This window comes from Falco rusticolus, chromosome 14, assembly GCF_015220075.1.
Source record: "Falco rusticolus isolate bFalRus1 chromosome 14, bFalRus1.pri, whole genome shotgun sequence".
NCBI lineage: Eukaryota > Metazoa > Chordata > Aves > Falconiformes > Falconidae > Falco > Falco rusticolus.
In genome coordinates this window covers 20,508,843-20,527,750 of record NC_051200.1, presented here as the reverse complement: position 1 = coordinate 20,527,750, position 18,908 = coordinate 20,508,843, and the positions used below count along the sequence as shown (strand labels likewise).

Here is an 18,908-nt window from a genome sequence, read left to right as displayed (position 1 = left end):
GCTGACACTTTACTGACAACGTGGAGTTGGTGCTAGCTAAGCAGGAGGGGATGAGTCAGTGGAGATTATTTACTGCTGAGTATGGGAAGGGTAATATTAAAGGAGTGAAGAGATGCGATACGTTTCTTGATCAGAATTTTGTCAAGGTTATAGCAACAAAAAATGCACATCACAGAATGGCAAACATTCATAGAATGGAGAAAGGTCATTCAGGTTTAATGAACTGCGTAATACTGTTATAATTCTGTAGTATAATTCTGTAGAATTTGAGATATAATAGTTTATACTCTATTAAAGCTGTGTTATAGTATTCGGTATATTTATTGTTGTTCTGTACTACTTTGCAAACTTACCTTAGCAACAATCGCAGCTGCCCAAAGACTGAAACAATGTCAGTTTTACTAATGCGCTTGTATTTTGACTTCCAGGTAAACAAAATGCTAGTTATTAGAAATTACATTTATCTATATTTCCAATGCCTTCTGATGTTGCTTTTAAACCTATCTTTACAGAAGAGGTCCAAATTGCCATTCCAATAATGAAACCAACCTTAGATAAAGTCCAACTGGCTGGACAGGCCTTGCCTCCTGGATTTCCGGCGCCATTTCTTTTTGCTGATGGTCTGTCATCAGTAGAAACACTATTAACCAACATTCAGGTAAATTATTCTCTATAGGGCCAGGCTATGTCATGATAGATAACGTGTTTCTTTTTCAGTCTCTTTAAAAAAGTTTCAGAAACTACATTGTATCTGCAATTCTAATTTCTTTTATTTAATGTAATGCTTAGGTTTCCACTGTCTGGCATTATCGGTTGTGAAAGGGTTCCATATGTTGTCTATTTGACTTAATAGTTGGCAATAATGGTCATATTAGAATTCACCAGTCTCATTATTCCTCTTCTGCTTCTCCCTTCAGTTGACCAAGGTCAGCAATGATACGGCACTCCGTTTGTAATAAACCGCATCCATAGGATGAATTAGCAAAAGCTATACTGAATGATTCCATGCCACCAGATTGCTCATATATGACATTTAGCTACTCCAGGTGCCCAGTTGCATTCCAGGTCTATAGGTTCCTGCTTTTAATTTTTCTGTTTTCCTGGAGGGTATAAAAGAAAGAAATGGATTAATTTTATCACTGCTGGAACAAAATGGTATTTTCAGATCTTACATTTGTGTGTTTTAGGGCCTGCTGAAGGTGGCTGTGGACAATGCGAGAGTCCAGGAAAAGCAGATACAGCAGGAAAAGAAAGAGTTAAAGATGGAGCTTTGTAGAGAGAGAGAGCTGAGAGAAAGCTTGGAAAGGCAACTCACAGCTGAGCTGCAAAGCAGAGGTGAGTGAATGAAAAATCAAGTTTAGATATCTATTAAATGTATAACCCTTTGGCATTTCCAGCTGGAGCTGTTGAGGACTTGGAGTTAACTGACATTCATACTTCAGTGTAATGCAGCAGTGGACTAGCACTGGTAATGAAAGATTTAAATTTAATAAAAACAGAATGAAGCACACTTTTCTGTAAGCAGAGAGAACAGTGACTGAAGGATTATTTCCTGGAGGGCAACTGGCCGCAGAGAGTTTTGGCAGGATCTGTGGAGGAAAGCTGATTCAGTTTCATGGCTTTCACATGTATTATTACCCATCCGCCTGTGTATTCCCAGCCCGATTTCTTCATTTGACAGCTTTAATTTCTTTTGTTTTCTGCTATTATCCTTCAAGCATTGAGAATCAGTCTTACTGTGAGAAAGATAATATGTCTGTAATTTGGGTATTTAGGTGATTTTTTTTCATTACCTTAGTACTTATCTAGCCCACAGTTCTGTAGTTCAGGAGCTACTCCCCCAGTTTTTCTTGTCGATAACTTCAGTGCCACAAAATAGATGGAACTACGAGAAACTGTCCACCTAAGTGCAAGACTTGAAGCAAATAACCCTAGATATTTATTTTTTTCTGTCAGTAGAGTGAGATACAATAGCGTTCCCCATATGGGGCCTTCTAAGACAAAACCATGACTGTTTAGAAGCTTTTGATAGTAACAGGCAATTAAATTGGTAAATCTGAATTTTTCGCTGTGATATTGCAAAGAAGGCAATGTTCTTTTTAAAATTCAAATCTGCATCTGAAGGAGAGGAATAGTACTTTATGTGCCAAAAGCTACATCTAGATTACATCCATGAAATCAGAAAGATAAAACTAGATAAGACCGAAAATGTAGGTGCCAAGGACTATCTTCCTGTGCGTTTTGAATTGAAATTAGGTGTGTAGAACAGAGCTGTCTGCAGCACCGAGTCTCAGTAAGAGGCAACAAAGGAGGGCGCTTCTAAGGCAAGTTGTGAAGGGTCAATAAATACTGTGGAAGGTGTTAAATTGCAGGGGGTGTTCAGAAATGTTGCATCACCCCAGCCTACGTGTGGATGAGACTGCTGTATTTCTATAAATTAAACCTGTCTCCCTGCAGGCAGACAGCACACTATGCACCTCCTGAGTTACATTTAAGTCAACAAAAACCTTAAGCCATGCGTAGACTTTGCTGGCTTATGGCTCAAAAGAGAATTTCACCAATAATCAATATCCTCAGAATTGTTTGTCTTTTAGGTCATTGCCACATGCACATCTTAATTATTATAAAAAGTCAGAGGTAGGCTTTTTCACATGGGTTGCTCAATTTTCCAGTGTTCTACAGATCACATTCTGACATTCATAATTCACTAAGTCTCTCAGAGATTTCCCATGTTATAGTATCCTTTTGGTTTTTTTCCCCTGCCTGGAGCATTCACAAATCCAGAACGATCTGTAAAAGTCAGTAAGAACTGAGATGAACAAGTGGTCACAAAAAGTTATGTAAATACTGTGGATTTTCCCAAAATTTTTCCAGATATTTTAGTAAATTTTCTAACAGTATTTTGTGACTTGAAATTCACAGGCATCTTAATATACAGGAGATTCAAATAAATGAGACTGCAAAATAGTGCTTGCATAAATTCAACTTTCATTTTAACAATACTTGTGAGCAATATTTGCCAGAATGTATGCACTAGCAAACTTGACTCTAAACAGATGGTAATTTTAAAAGGGCGTTTATGTTCAAGCTCAAACTCTTTTTAGTCTGTTAGTTTTACCTGCCTTTCGTAGTGCCATCACTTCTCCATTTGTTTGATTCCATAATGAATCCACGGCATTAAGTACTGCTCTGTGGAATTTAACTGTACACGTGAACTGAAGCAGCACAACACAAGAGCATTCTTCAATCCTCTGCACAAGCTGCGATGGGTTGTAGAAATGTAGCGCTTCCCTGTGAGCTGGGCTGGGCTGTGGAAGTGGTCTTTGACCCCTTCCAGAGCATGCTTAAAGTCTTCTCCTGCTGGTTCTGAGAAAGTACGTGGGCATCAGCCTCAGCTCCAACTAATCTTCCTCATGCCAATGAGACGTGCCAGCTGATGGCAGATTTCCTGGAACAAGAGCTGTGCCCGGGAGGAGCGTATTTTCTGGCTGCAGGATACACTCAGCAGAACCGTGGTGACGGGCCTGCAGATATCCTAGCAAGCAGTTTAAACCAGGGAGGGGAAGTGCAGGTCATGCAAAGAAGAGACACAAGAGAGTGTTCTTGCAGCACTGGTGAAAAAAAAGTTTAAGAGCCCATTAAAGGTAGCTTAATAAGGATAATAAGGACAGTCTGTTAGCCGGCAGGAGCACAGGAAGGGTTGTTGTTGGCAGAGGTGGATATTTTAGATGTAGTTCTGGCCCATGTAATGGTAACCTGGGGCTGGTGAAAAATAAGGTTAAATATGGGATTAAGATTCAGGATTTGAAAAAGAAAAGGCTTTTAAAAAGGTGCATTTTATTGGTTGAATTTATATAGGTGAGGGAATACAATCATAGCAATGTCAGCAGTTTTCAGCGAAGATATTGATCATCTGGCTACAATTAATACTATACAATTCTCTAGTTATAGTTTTAACTTTATTTATAGTTGGGTTTAAGACAGAGTAGTCAGAAATACTTTGTTTTCTGCCAAATCTAACGTGCCTGTACCAATGGCCTGTGGATGATCTTTGTCAAGGCACTGTTTCTGCTTTCTGTCTTTAAAAGAGATGAAATGCTGTAAAGTGCATTGAGATCTAATGCAGAGCTGTACAGGAGCACTGTATTATTGCATTGTTAGCTATATTAAACAGCCAGCTACTGAACAGCGTTTTACAGAGTGCTTCAGTTTGTAGGAGAAATTGCTAATGAAGAGAATATACTTGATTCACTTCGGGGTGTTATAAGCTTGTTTTCAACCTGCTTTCTATGTGGGAAGTTTCCTTTTAATTTCTCTCTGACGTTCTCAGCATACACCCAATGCGTTTTTGTTTCGCTGCTTTCTTTGGCTTTACCTCTTCTTTTCTCCCACTAGTGATGAAGTGCTAAAGTACTTATGTTACTCAGTATATACCCCTTCTCTACACATTTGATCTTTCATCTGAGTATGTACTCACTCAACCCATCTTCTCAATAGCCTTACACCTGGCTTCTGTCTTGAGCAGTGGTTCTTGTTATGTCAGTTATTCTGCTTCAAAATTAACCCAGCTGCTGCTCCATTTTTACCAAAAAAATGACCACCTAATTCCATGGGGTTTCACTCTGTACACCATTGGTGCTGGCGTTTCAGATTCTCCAACACTGCACACAGGTAGTTCACCTGGATAAATAAATTTAATTTCCTTTTAATGTTAATAGCCATTACTAAACCAAATCTCTGACACATTCAGAAGACTTCTTCCATCCATGAGGAGTGGTCAGGGAGAGACATAACCAGTGTGTTTGGATTATCCTTCTGGATAAAACTACTGGCAGAGCAGGGTGCAATACAGTTCTCAGCATCAAGGGAAAATATTAGAATGAAGGGTGGGAGATGGATTTAATTTTGAGGATATACATTGCTGCTGTTGCTAGAAATCAGTTTAAGCCAATGGTCTGGTCAACCAAACTGCAGAACTGTAGCTGGAATTTAGTCCAGGCTGGTGAAGTCTTTGTAACATGAACCACGGGGCTGGTGCTGAGACTCTTTAGGTTCTGGTCAGGACACTTAAATCCATGGGGCAGTTCCAGATCTTTAAGAAGATCTAAAGCCCTTTCACACTGTTCATTGTTTCACTACAGGATATGGCTTGGGGTGGGTGGGTTTATTTTTGTTTTTTCTATCAGTTTCAAGCCAGATTTCTGGTTTTTTCTTGAGCTGGAACTGGGCCCTTGAACACTGAACGTAAACTCATTTACTGTCACCATTATATATTAGTTGTGCTTTAACAGCCGTTCTTAAAATATATTTACATTTCAGCAACAATTCAGAAACGCTTGAAGAAAGAAAAAAAGGCAAAGAGAAAATTGCAGGAAGCTTTGGAATTTGAATCAAAGAGAAGAGAACAAGTGGAACAGGCGCTTAAACAGGCCACATCAGGTGACGGTCTCAGGATGTTAAATGGTAATGTCTTAGTTGGCCTTTCACAGTTAGCTTAAAATGATGTTTAATTAAGTGACAAAAAGTAAGATGATACACAAAGCAAATTTCAGAATGAAGAACCACAATCCTTTCCTGAAATAATTAAAAATCTATTTCAGGCCATGTGCTCTGGGTCATGAATTAAAAAAATAAATGTCTGCAACTAGAGAAACAGACAGAGCAGTTTACACAGACATGACAAGAAATGCTGAATATATTACCAGCAAAATCTGTTACGGTGCCAGCTAAGACAATGTGAAATTTGGTTCCTGTAAGGTTCTCTGAACTCTTCTCTCCCAGCAGATTCATTTTTAGAACTGCTGAGCTTCATTTTAAAAGCCGTTTGGCTAAAGTGTGCTCAGCCTCAGGATCCATTAAGTGTGTTAAATATGTATCAGCTTTCAGAGCTGACTAGGCTTTGAATACTTCCCAAATATTCTTGTGAAACAAAAGCAAATCAGTTTAATCTCCTAAACAGGGTGATTATGTTTTGGGTAGCGGGAGGATTTGCCTCTCCTGCTTAAGATGGTTCTGGCCAAAGCTTAGAGCTTCAGTTTGAATCTTTAAGACTGCACCTTGTTGAGTTTTAATTAATTTTTAGGTTCCATAGCTAAGGTTTAGTCTGTGCATCCCTACCCCGAAGTCTCTGCAGAGGCTCACGAATCAGAGTTATACTCCATCTCTGCTGCATTTGTATGTCGGGTAGCCTTTACCACAACTTTGTGCTGCCTGCTTTGGGCACGGCTAGCAACCGAGCCGTAATAGCATAAGGAGCCTGCAAAAACTGCCTGAACTGCTGAGTAAAAATAATGAGTTTAGCTTGTCTTGAGTTCTCAGTTGTGAGGCCTACCCACACTTTTTTAAAGTTAGGGCAAGCCTTGTGTGCGTGAACTGCCATCGCAACACTCTGCAGTGGACTGCGAGTTGTGATTTATCTAGAGCACCTAAGAGATATAAACTCTTTAAGTACGAGAGCAACATCTTTCAGAGGCATTCTCATCTGCTGGGTTTTATAGTCCAGCATATCACTGTAACCAGGAACTGGCTGGCTTTTCTGATGTACTGACAGCAAATAGTGGTGATTCAGGCATGGATATACAGCTGGCAGTTGCACCGTGATAAGGGACAATGACCTAAGAGAGGGCGGGTGGACAGAGCCAGCAAAAACCTCTTCACCGCCTCCCCTGGGTCAGAAAAGCACCCAGGTTGGATCCCAGAGATACAGCCAGCACCTTGAGATGAATGTCAGAAAAACCCTAAATTCCTGATATTCTGTAAGGTCATTCACCCAGATTTTGCCATTGCTGGTAAGCACCTGCCACTCGCATGACAGTTAGGAGTGCTCAGCAGTTCTGGAAGCCACAAATTAAAGGGTACCAACATGCCAGCAATGTGATTAACAGATCTTTACATCTGCTACTGTGGGCCTGGCTGCTAACATTTTGATTTGCAGGCACACTCAGGTAGTCATATATATGTTAGTGCCTGCAAGAAGCTGATATTTACATGCTAATCTGATTGCACATGCAAATCAGGTAGCTCATTAGCATCTTAATCCACAATTTAATTGCAGGTACAATTTTATGACAACAAAATGTGAAGGGCTATTTTGAGTATTTTTAATTTAACTCCGACGGTCTGTCTCATTTAACAGATGCTGTTATTAGTTAGCGATGACTTTGTCATTTTACACATATATACAACATGGACTCTGAAAGGTTTGCAAAGAAAGAGCCTTTTTAGATTGATAGATCAGTGCCCTGAACTTTCCTCCAAAACAGGAATCTGAATAAGGGAAACCCAATGTAACAGCAGTCACTCATAATTTTATAAGAAACAATTGTATACATGAAAATACTTTTTATTTGATGGTATAGATTTATAGGGCTATATAAGCATACATCACATGTATTTCACTTAAACATATATTGCTAAGATATTACTCATACTATTCTTCTGTATATGGACTGCACTTCAGTGGGTTGCCCTACTTTGACAGAGTTCAGTTAGGCTGCAGGGTGACCGTGAAACGGCATCTTTGCAAGAGATGCTGATGCTCGCCCAAAGGGACCTGAGAAAGCAACAGCACAGCTCTTCTCTACTTGAGAAAGTCCAGAACAGAAAATCTTCAGAACTGTACCCACAGCTCCCTTTCAGGTGTGGGCTTTTTTTCCTCACTATAATTTCTGAGTGCTGTATTACAAGGGAAGCAGATGTTTCTCCAGGATTTGAGGTGCCATGGATTCAAATCACATACCCTTCATGCTAATCCTTGTTGGCACGAGGTGGATAATGGCATCTGTTATCATAACACCCTGGGGTGTTTGAGGCCCCGCCCCCACCCCAAAGGACTGTGCATACAGAGGTATTATCAATAGGAAATTAAATAGGTCAAAAGTGCGTATCGTTATGAGACTCTCAACTTGGAAAAAAGACTACAATCCATTTTGGAAAGCTTTTCTCAGAAATCTGGAAATGTTTCACATAATATCACATATGTAATTTTGTTTTGGCTGATAATGCATGCTTACAACATCCTGAGCAGAGTCTTTAAAGTGCAGTTTGCACAGTTCTTATCTGTAACGTGCACTCATACAAACTGATAGGCACGCGCACGCAGACACGTTGACTGGCATTGGCTATATCCTTTATTCTGTACTTCGCAGGTGCAGGGCTAGGAGAGTCACTGTAGCTTAATATTACCACAGTTCCATTTCGACTTTTATTTTTCATGTGTCAGATGTCCTCATTCTCCAAGAGAATTTTACAGACATATTAATATAATGTGTTAGTTATTATCTGGTCATCAGACAAATGTGAAGCACATTAAAAATAATTCACTGTGAGACCAGTATGCACGTTTTGGAAACTATTTACTACTGAAAATTCTATGAAGACCAAATGTTTTATGCAAGACCGTGTAATGTGGAGATCACCCTAGTTTGCTATAAATATTTTTCTAAAGATGCATGAGAGAAGGGCAAAGGGGAATACATTAATCTTCAGTGTCTTGTCTTTCAGATGCTGGAATCCCAGATATGGAAATAGAACACAACGGAACCCAACATGACAGTGCAGCAATGCAAGGTGCAGTATGTACCGCATCCCATCACGTACATGTTTATCATCAGCTGTATTAAAAATCAAGTAAAATGCAGAATAGTTTTCATGCTTTAAAATAAACATAAATCACACAACTTTGTTTTCCTGTTCAATACAGAAAACCTTTGAAAGATCAGTATTTACAACACCAGAAATTAAATTTGTTTTAACAGAGGTGTGGGAAACTCATATTTAGCTATCATGCACTTAGTTCAAAAGTGATTTTACATATGATTCATCTTTTTAAAATATTTTACCACTGATCCTTACCTGCCTGTGAAGATCATAGGTGTTTTCAAAAAAATACATAAACCGTAGGTGGAAAAGGAAAGTCATGGTCACATTATGAGCAGTTACATAGTGCTCCATTTTCCTCATTGTTCAGTGACTGCAAATAGAGAACATCCATGTCTTGCCCGAGTGCTTCCCAAAGAATAATAACTGCATTCTAGCTACAGGCCTGTGAGGTAAGGGCGTTGTGTAATCGCCGGTTAGTGAAGCTGGGATACAGAGATCTCAAGGGTTATTTCCATTACCACTGGAACCCTATTTGAGACACGCAGAAAATCCATAGTCACATGTGATAAAATTTGGTCTGAGCAATTTGCTCTGGCTTTGGAGAAAGTTCGGCTTGGTGGTGTTGGTTTTCTGTTAAACCTGCCTCTTTCTCCCTTCCGTCTGCGCCCTGTTCCTTGCACACCACTCAGTTCTGTGCCTGCTACTGTAGCAGCCTGGAGACAGCTGCCTGTTTCAATGTAACTGCTGCTTCTTAGAGCACTTCCACCCTTTCTACCGAATCGTGTAATGGTAATGTGCAAAAAATAATCTGTGTTGATGTAACTAAAAACAGTCCCCTTCTGTGTAGACAGAAGAAGGGCTGCAGTACAGTTATAGATACAAACATAATTTCTAGCATTTCTCAACTGTTAAAAGCTTGACTTTGCATACCTCTGGTATGCATCTGTCGTCCATCTGTCATCTATACAGGAAAGCTTTCAAATATTTTTACTGCTGTCTCTTTGTGATTTTAGGTTCATATGCTATGTGTTACGAAGGAGAATCACAGCTTTATTGTAATGCATATATATACATATAACATACGTGTGTATATATACGTACACATACGATTAGAGTTGTGCTCTAAATACTGCGTTTGGAAGATCATTACTGCCAGAAATAATCAAACTATTGAATAAGCACTGGGGACACTTGTATTTAAATTTGACAAGCAAAATATTCCTAGTGTTTCTGATCTATTTATGATACCTGCTGAGATGAGTGCTCAGTGCTCTTCCAAGAAGATTCTGAAAGTCAAAGGTGCATCTGGACAGAATCTAGTGAAAAATTGAAGTTAATTTCAATTTTCAATTAATGAAAAAAAGTTGCATTTGGCTTGAATGTGTCTTCCCATCAAACACGGTTATAAATAACTGTGGGTAAAGTGATGCATAGCTGCTTGCAGTGACCGTTTACCCACTAGAAGGAATTAAGAGAGCTTTCTTACACTTCCTGCAGTCTATTGGTATACAAGAAAAACTCGTGATTTTATGATTTTTATTTCAGGTTTGTTTTCAGTCTGAACCCAACTACATTGTTCTTTAGTTTTACCAGGCTTTGGATCATGGAGTTTTTGTTCAGGTTAGAAGCCTGAACAAAGGGAGAGCTGGATATCCACTATGTTTAATGCCTCTGAGCTTGGTACCCCTCTGTGAAAGCAGAACACTTGTGCAGTAGATGTAAACCTGTCCTGTACTCCTCAATGGCAAAGCCTCTCTTGTCTTCACTGCAGTAATGAATGACAGCGTACACTGACGTCTGGGACAGTTTTGGTGTGGTAGTCATGTTCATATGTAAACATGTGGTGAGTTGAGCCTGGTTTTCACTGAGCACTCTCAGCTGATAAAAAGGTTTCTGAAGAGCTCTCTGTAGAGCTTGTTTAGATTTCAAAGTGTTTCTGTCCTGTAGCACCATCTCTTTCATTTTTATTTATGCTGATGCTGTAATATCTTTTTATTCTCTCTTGCTTTGATTACAATTTTTGCACTTGACAGCTACTGTTGCACTGCTGCCTTTAACAATTAGCGCACACTCCCTTATTGCACCCTTCATTTGCTGCCTTTGGTTTTTGGCCCTGGAAGGAGGAAGGGTCAGAACATGTTCCCAATACAAAGCTGTTTCCAAGCTTCTCTGTTGCACAGAAGAAAGCTTTAGCATCAATGCAGACCTTTCGTTTCCAGTTGTCAATAGCTCTGCTGGACAGAAATCTATCATTTGTACAATGCCTTTCCTTTGAAATTCAATCAGTTTCACTGCCAGTGTCTCCTTAAGATGGTTTAAAGGAAAATTACCAAAATACTGCACAGCCACCTTTCACAGTGATTAAGTCGTATCATATTTTATACTCATTTCTTAAAGTGATTTTATTAACACAAGCTGTTCATATACTGGGATTCTGATCTGCATTATAAATCTTTTCCATTTAGTTGACTCATTTCTCTATGCTCTGTATATTAATTGAACGGAAATTTTGTGCAGGCGAGACTTAAAACTTTTTTGAACTTCACAGTCTTAATACCTCCATCCTCTGTATGTATCCATCTTCTCATCCAGTATAGCTTGATCTGAGAGAAGCTTTTTAGCTGACAGAATAGAAAAGTAATAGTTGCTGCAGTCGTGAAGCCCCCTGCATAGTTGAGTGGTGCAGGAGAGGGTGATGCATTCACACAGATACCCTTCTGGTCTTGCTCCCATAACTCACTTGTGGGCCAGCAAGATAGTGCATCAACCATTTTATCAACCAATCTCCGTTTCACATAAAATAAACATACTGGGTGTCATTAAGTGCACCTTCAGATCAATGATTTTTGCAAATGACATTCAAGTACCATTCGAGTAGTGCATTTTTGCTGATAAAAGCAAATTAAATTAGCACAACTACAAGTGTGCTGATAAAAACTAAAACCGAACAGCAGCACCATTAGCTAACAAAGTAATATTTTCTCTTTACTGCTTTCTGCCATTTAGTTATTATCCTATTGGAAATCTAATTATAATCCTTTTACTCCCTAGTCAAACTTCACAGTTTTTGCAAGCTTAGCACTGACAAGTGATTTCATTACATTTGATTGCCCGCGCCCAGATTGACTTAACTTCACTCCGAGACCTAAAAGCCCTCTCAGTTTCTCAGATTCCCTGTTTGCACATTACAGCAACAGCTCCTTTAATTAATTAGCATGAACAGCAGTAACATGAACTGCTGAACAGAAAATAACATCATTTTATGATCGCAGGGAGACTTCTCCTTTTGCATGTTTATACCTTAGTTAACTTTTGTATTACTATATTTCATTGTTAGGGGATATTGGAACAATCAGCAAAGCAATGTTATCTTAAAATTTTAAAAAATAGAGGTTACCATAATACTTGTTGATAACAATTTACAAAAAATAAAAGACTCTAAATTTCAAGAAGGAGGCAGCAGCAAGGCAGGCAGAGTTTCCTGAGGTAAAAGTGCAGTTGGAAGGAAATGTGGTTCACGGGGCCTGCAACAGGAGCGGGACCCAGGGTGGCTGCTGCTGCCCTGCCATTTGTGAAACAACCTGGCAGAGATTTAGCACAAAACTCTCAGTAACTCTGAATAACTTCTATCTGTTTGCCTAAGATGAAGGACTGTTGAAGTTTGGAAGACGTTTTGGGTTTTGTTATTTTGAGAACTGGGCTATTTTTTCACTATTCTGATCTAACCAGTCAGTTTTCAAATCCAGCCTATGGTCAAAAAGGCACGAGAGGGACAGGAGAGAGAGAGGTGGTGGTTTTTAGAAGTTTAGCAACTTTGTTAGTGTATCAATTTATACCTCCAAATGCCTCAGTCCACTGAAACCAGGCAGGCTATGGAATTTCAGAGCACTCTACAATTGTGGGAGACAAATTCAGCATCTTGGAAATGCAGTGCTATTGTGTTGGTCTTGCTTTTACTGGAGAAAAAAAAATAATTATGTAGGACTGGATCCCTGTGGTAAGAAACTCTTGAGACTGAGCTAAAGAGAGGCCTGGTGTTTCCCTTTGAGCAAGTTCTTTGCAGTCTTCTTCATTTGAGTCTCTGTCCCTAGTGCCTGCCCTGCTCTGGGTGTTCTGAATTATTAAAACTCTACTAGTTATCTTGTTCTGTGCAATACTGAAATGTTTCTAGAAAAACTCGTGTGAAGTTTGTGTACAATGACCAGACTGTCGTATCCATGTGCACCCTGGCCATGCGCTGCTGGAAGCTGCTCGCGGAGTCACAGGGTGGTGGGGGCTGGACGGAGCCCACCGAGCCCAGCCCGCGGCTGCCCCCGGCCCTCCCAGGGCGCCGCACAGCATGGCCACCGGGCGGGTGGGGACGGCCCCAGCGAAGGAGAACAAAGCTCTTCCTCGTGTCCAGAAGGAGCTTCCCGTGTGGCAGTTTGTGCCCGGTGCCCCTTGTCCTGTCGCTGGGCACCACTGCCGGGAGCCTGGCCCCGTCCCCCTGGCCCCCGCCCTGAAGGCCCCTGGTACCTGTTGGTCAGACCCCCCTCAGCCGCCTCCTCTCCCGGCTGGACAGGCCCAGCTCTCCCAGCCCTCCCTCACCGGGGAGATGCTCCAGCCCCTCATCATCTTCCCAGCCCCGCGCTGGCCCCTCCCAGCAGCTCCCTGGCTCTCCTCAACTGGGGAGCCCAGCACTGGGCCCAGCACCCCAGATGTGCCTCACCAGGGCAGAGCAGAGGGCAGGGTCACCTCCCTCGACCCGCTGGCCACGCTCCTCCCGAGGCACCCAGGGTCCCACTGGCCGCCTGGTCACACTGCTGGCCCATGGGCAACTGGCTGCCCACCAGAGCTCCCAGGCCCCTCTCCGCAGAGCTGCCACAGCCCATACTGGTGCGTGGGGCTGCCCATCCCCCACCCCCCAGGGGCAGGACCCTACACTCACCTTTGTGGAACTTCATGAGGTTCCTCTGCCCAACCCTCCAGCCTGCCCAGGTCTCGCTGACTGGCATTAGCTGCTGACCCGGGGAAGGGCCCTCTTCAGTCGCTAGCCAGGAGGCTGCTGTGCTGGCTGACTGCGTGGCTCACCTGCTGGCCATGCAGATCCAGGGCTTTTAAACTAATGGGATCCCTGGTCTTGGTGTTTTTTCTACTTTTGGTACGCTGTTCTCCCGGCTCGCTCACCCTGTGAGCACATACACATGTGAGGGAGGAAGCTCAGATGTTGTGATTTACTGGAAACAAAAGGTGGGTAAAGGTTTCACCAGGGGGCTGTTGGGTGTGAAGGTCCTTTCTGTTCTTAACAAAGGGCTAAAACATTTATTCAATAATTCAGTGTCAGTAGGCTGGAATATTTCCTAAGCAGGAACCACTACGTTATCTCCCTGTCTGCTCAAACTGACAATAGCAATCCAGCATCTGCATAGTTTGTATTCAGTGAACATATTCTTGTCCTTGGCTATTGTTACTTATTAGAAATCCTATTTTCTGTACAAGTTCGCAGATCTATTAGCACAGATGTGGAAATATTTGACAGAGTCAACTCAGTAGTCCTAATCACAAAATAAATGGGGAAGAGACCCCAGAGGCACCTCGGCGAGTGTGCCGCATGGGAGGGTCCGGCCCAGGGACCGGGGGGGGGGCTGCCCCCCCGCAAGGGGATCCTGGTCAGCTCAGCCACCATCAGACATAGGAGGCTGCATCTCTGCCAGGGTAGAAAAGAGGCAATATGAAAGAGTGAGAGATTAAAAGCAAGCAAACCAAACCTGGTTCCTACTGCTGCTCTCGGAAGCAGCGTGCACAGTTGACATTCTGCCCTGCGTCCAGAGGAAAGCGTGCCCTGCTCACAGTGTGCTAGTGTTTTGGTTTCATGGCTCTGTTTGGAAAATAGAGAGAAATGGAAGGGAAAAGTTTTACTGGACAACTAATAAACAGGAAAAGCAATCAGTTTCACTGACTGTTGTCATCTGGCTGAGCAACTGGCCCAAACCCCAAGAACTTGCTGCAAGCCAGGTCCAGTTTTCCCGTGGTAGCAAAGGGCTCCTTTCCCGTGGTTTTCATGATTGCTGTGGTCCTTCCCCCTGGCAGGGTCGGTGTGCAGGCTCCTTCCAGACCAACTCCTGTTTGCTGCGAGGTTTAGGGAAAGAGAGGGGTTTTGAGGGCTGCCATCCACAGCAGAAACCAACTGCTCTCTGATTTGTCTTTTTCTTTCTGCAAAATAAGAGAGTAATTCAAACTAATTAGCCCCAGCTTTGTAAGTCAGATTTATTGTTATGGCGTTGCATTTTCCATGTGTCACAGCATCCAAAGCTCACCCTGGCTCTGATCTAACTGAAGTGTCGACTCTGTTTACATAGCCTAGGAGGAGTGGAGAGATCAGCTTCTGTCCAGATACTTGCAATATCGTGTAAGACTGATTCAACCCTTCGAGCTGTGCAGAGCCCCTGAGAGCGTGCAGCCTGGCACATGGCTGCCCTCATCCCTCCTGCTGCTCTCCTGTCTGCAGAAACAGCCACATCTCAGCTCTGCCTAACCTTTATTTTAGCAGCTCTCCCAGCTCCTCCTTCATCTAAATTGGCAAAGGGGGATTGTCAGTTTGGTATTTCATCTCTGCCGCTGGTATTCTCTGCAACATGTAGTGCTGGGCTTTATTTTTTAAATTGCCTGAATAATTTACTGTTACTGATACAAGTTTATCCTTGTTCTCTCGTTATGTAGCAGATCCCAAATTTCCTTTCTCCAATGACTTTCTCCTCCAGTTAGGTGTGCTGAAGTTACCTGAACAATGCTGGGCTGTAGTGGTGGGGGTTCATCGCCTCTGGCCCCCTGCAGTGCCTTGCTCCCCGTCCTGGGCTGGGCTTGTGCACCAGCCTTACTGGGCAGCATGCGTTTATGCAAGTCGTGAGGGTCCACGTGGAAATTTTGGTTTAAAGTAGTTTGATGGAAATACAGCTGAATTACTGACTGGAAACAAATGTATTACAAAGCAAGCTGCACAAGGATTCAGAAACTGCAGAGATGCTGAATAGGCTGGGAGTGGGGGGAAGTGAATAAATATGCAGATAGTAATTATTGCTTTTGGATTTGTGCTTTATACACACATTAGAACCTTGAAAGAAAAAGACAAACGATGATATTGTTGCTAAAAGAGAGTGCAAGAGATGAATGTACACCCTGGACTAACAACTCAGGGAAGACAACACCATCCTGAGGGAAAATTACAATTATTAACATACGCTCTGGCTTCCTGAGAAATTGTGAGATCTCTGCTTGTCTTATACATTGTGAAGGGGAAAAAAAATCCTTTCTAAATGTCTTGCTTATTAAGCCAGTCATGCATTTCACTGTAGGTTGTAAAGCAGTATAACATGCACAGGGGGCTCATAAGCATATTTTAGTGTTAGGGAATATCATTTATACAGTTTTTATATTGTCAATATTACCCCTAGAGAATGAGATTAGGCTTTAAAGTACTGTAAATCTACGCTTTTGCTCACCTTTGTATAATTTCATTTTTTAATAGAATGAAGCCCACATAAATGAATATTTGATTAAGGGATAAACCTAATAAAAGAATACATTTATTGCACACAGATTTATTCAAATCTTTGCTATATAATACAGTAAAATGCTATAAAATGGTATGTAGCTTGCAGTCAGCTACACTGAGGAGATTGTGAATATGCTTCAAAAAAAGATGAATTTGACAACATTGCATTGCCTTTTGTTTACAAGTGGTAGCACAGATGCTCCTAACACGTTAATTCCTCATAGGTGGTAGCTGTATGACATTGTTAATGTCATGGAGTTAAGTTTGTTGCACAGCAACAAAAAAGTATTTTGATTTCTGGAGAATAATTGAGAGCTTTATAAAAAAGGAAGTATTTAACTATGCACTTTCTGTTTACTGATCAATAATATCTCCTGGGTAGCTGCACCGTGCTTGAGCTTTGGCATTTACTTTCTCTCTTACAGGTGTTCCAGATACCTCCATTGAACTTCCCTTGAGAAATACAGGGAATAGGAAGGAAAAATTGAAACCTGTTCCGAAGTTTAAGTAGTCAGTCACTCCATCAGCCCGCAGTACCCTCAATGACCACCTCTTCCCTTATTTTGAAAAATAAGTTTTGAAATGCAATAAAAATATGAAGAATTTGAAGAAAAAAAAAAAAAGTGTTACTGATCTGTACTGATCCCATTTTTGATAAATAACTCTTCCCTTGAATGCACGTCTCCGGATTCCTCCCCTTCTCTTTGCAGACAGTCCGTGTCACCAAACGCAGCACCATACATGCGTGCACCTACGTGCTTTATATCTTACTTTACAAGCATCAAACGTATCAGAAGATGCAGCTGATGCCCAGTGGCTATGTAAATAGCGAGTAACGTACCTAATTTCTGCTGACTTGCATTAGTATTACACAGACTAATTCAGCGAGGACCACCTGGACGGCCCGGGCTGTGTAGGTGGTTAGGCCAGGAGATGCCGCGGTGGGTCGGGCTGCGGGGCCCGGGCCCCCACGGAGGGTCGGCGTGCGGGCGTGGGGTGCCGGGCAGGCAGGGCTCGGGCTGCTCCTGTGCAGGAGGCAGAGCTGGTGCGTTGCCGGCTGGCGAGAACGCGCTGTGGCAGGATTCGGCCGTTTGGGCTGGCAGTGGAGGCTGTGCATGTTCAAAGGTGGTCGTGCCAACCTGCGAGGCTGTCAGTGGTGCCCTTAGAAGGACAGCTTTCGTGTAAGCTGGATCGCGTGCAGCCTGCCGTGGGAAGGAGTCATGTGCAACTTCCTAATAATCGGGAGAAAAGGGGAAAATACCCGACAAACAAACCCCACAGTGTTCAGTATTTGCATTTCTGCTTACCTCCTCCCCGGGCTTTATTATTTGCCCCACTAAATTTAAGACAATTTTAATCAGCCAAAGGGCTGAAACTAATTTAGCCACTTCTTTGGAGGTTCCCGTGCTCCCAAGCGTTCCTCCAGAGTTGTTATGTCCCTGGCTCTTCCGATCTGTATTCTTGTTTACATCCAAAATACATATTAAATCATCTCTGTTTGGAGAGTCTGAGCCTCCTTAAAACCATGAAACATTCAATTACTAATTAGCTGTTTCCTGTTCCTAATGAAGTGAACATGTCGGATTTGGATTAAAATTCAGCTACTGCTCTCCTCTGTTTATGGTTCCAGATGTTTTTGTTTTATCTAGGAGGTTACTTTGACAGCTACTGCTAAATGATAAATCACTCATATTATAGCTGAAATGCATTTTGAAATTGAAATGTGGCAAACTTTGAGATTGCTCCAAGGATTAGTGTCAGTTAGCAGGTCAATACTTGTTCTTCCCTTACGAGTGTTCGGTATTGGCATATGTAAAACAGTAATGGGATAGATGTCAACATTATACAAAATGCTTCTCAATATTATGATTTTGCTATCATCTTCAAGATCAGTACTTGCGGGTTTTGCTGGGTGGATTCATGATTCATTGTATAATGAACAAGAATATGGATTCTTGTTAGCTTTAGTTTCCGTGGGCATTTTAATATTTATTTTTCTCTGGGCTTCAAGTTGCTTAATGTGAAAAATCACAGTTGATAGGTACTATAACTAGGAATATTGTTATGAAGGAAATAAGTGGCTTTCTGCTTGTTTCCCTAAATAAAGAAAAATAATTTGAAAAGAAATGTGGCAGTTTCTGAATGAAAGAACAGTTTTCCAAGAACAGATATTGATTTATTCTATTACATTTTATAATGCAATGCAATTTTGTTTTAACACACTGTTCCCTAGAAGGTTTTTGTGCATGTAATGATGTTACGTTGTAAAGCTGATGCCGTGTTACTTGGTCTGTCTTACGGAGGCAAGCAGTGCAACACAGGCTGCCTTCTGAAAAACAAGAAGGAAAATGAGTGCTCAATTAAAAAGCAAATGCCATAAAGGCAGAACATCCGAATCAAAGTATTTATAGCCTGTACTTGGCAGATGCTGGCTGGCAAGTGCCAGCACAAACGGGGCTGGTGGGGTTTTAGTCCCACTGGGCGCGCACACCTGCACCCTGGGCTAGGAGGTGCTCAGTGCGCCGGGAGCGGGTCACTGCGCTGCGGAACAGGCACCTCGGGGGCTCCACGGGGCGCTGGCAGCTGGTGCCCCTTCCTCCTGGGTAAAACGTGCTCACCTGACGGATGGCTAGGTTGTGTCACGTACAGATCCCGTAATTTGTCTTGAGGGAAAAAAAAAAAAAGTCCACTAACAAATAGGGAAACCCACCTAAGTTTCAGTTAACTATAATATGTGTAATTGACCTCTTTTTTCTTCTTTTTTTTTCCACCCCCC

At 42.0% G+C, this 18,908-nt stretch overlaps 1 protein-coding gene across 4 annotated transcripts in view; it reads left to right on the top strand.

Moving 5' to 3' along the window:
• DACH2 (dachshund family transcription factor 2) overlaps nucleotides 1-18,908 on the top strand; it is a 310,852-nt gene that overhangs the window by 291,064 nt on the left and 880 nt on the right. Inside the window, exons 8-12 of one of the 4 annotated variants that reach the window (XM_037408396.1) lie at nucleotides 513-658; nucleotides 1,188-1,335; nucleotides 5,320-5,439; nucleotides 8,503-8,568; nucleotides 16,558-18,907. In XM_037408396.1, the coding sequence (XP_037264293.1) occupies nucleotides 513-658; nucleotides 1,188-1,335; nucleotides 5,320-5,439; nucleotides 8,503-8,568; nucleotides 16,558-16,643 (566 nt within the window). In that variant the 3' untranslated portion in view covers nucleotides 16,644-18,907. Of the gene's footprint in view, nucleotides 1-512; nucleotides 659-1,187; nucleotides 1,336-5,319; nucleotides 5,464-8,502; nucleotides 8,569-16,557; nucleotide 18,908 lie in introns of those variants that run through there. The other 3 variants (XM_037408395.1, XM_037408398.1, XM_037408397.1) reach the window with 3 other exon arrangements.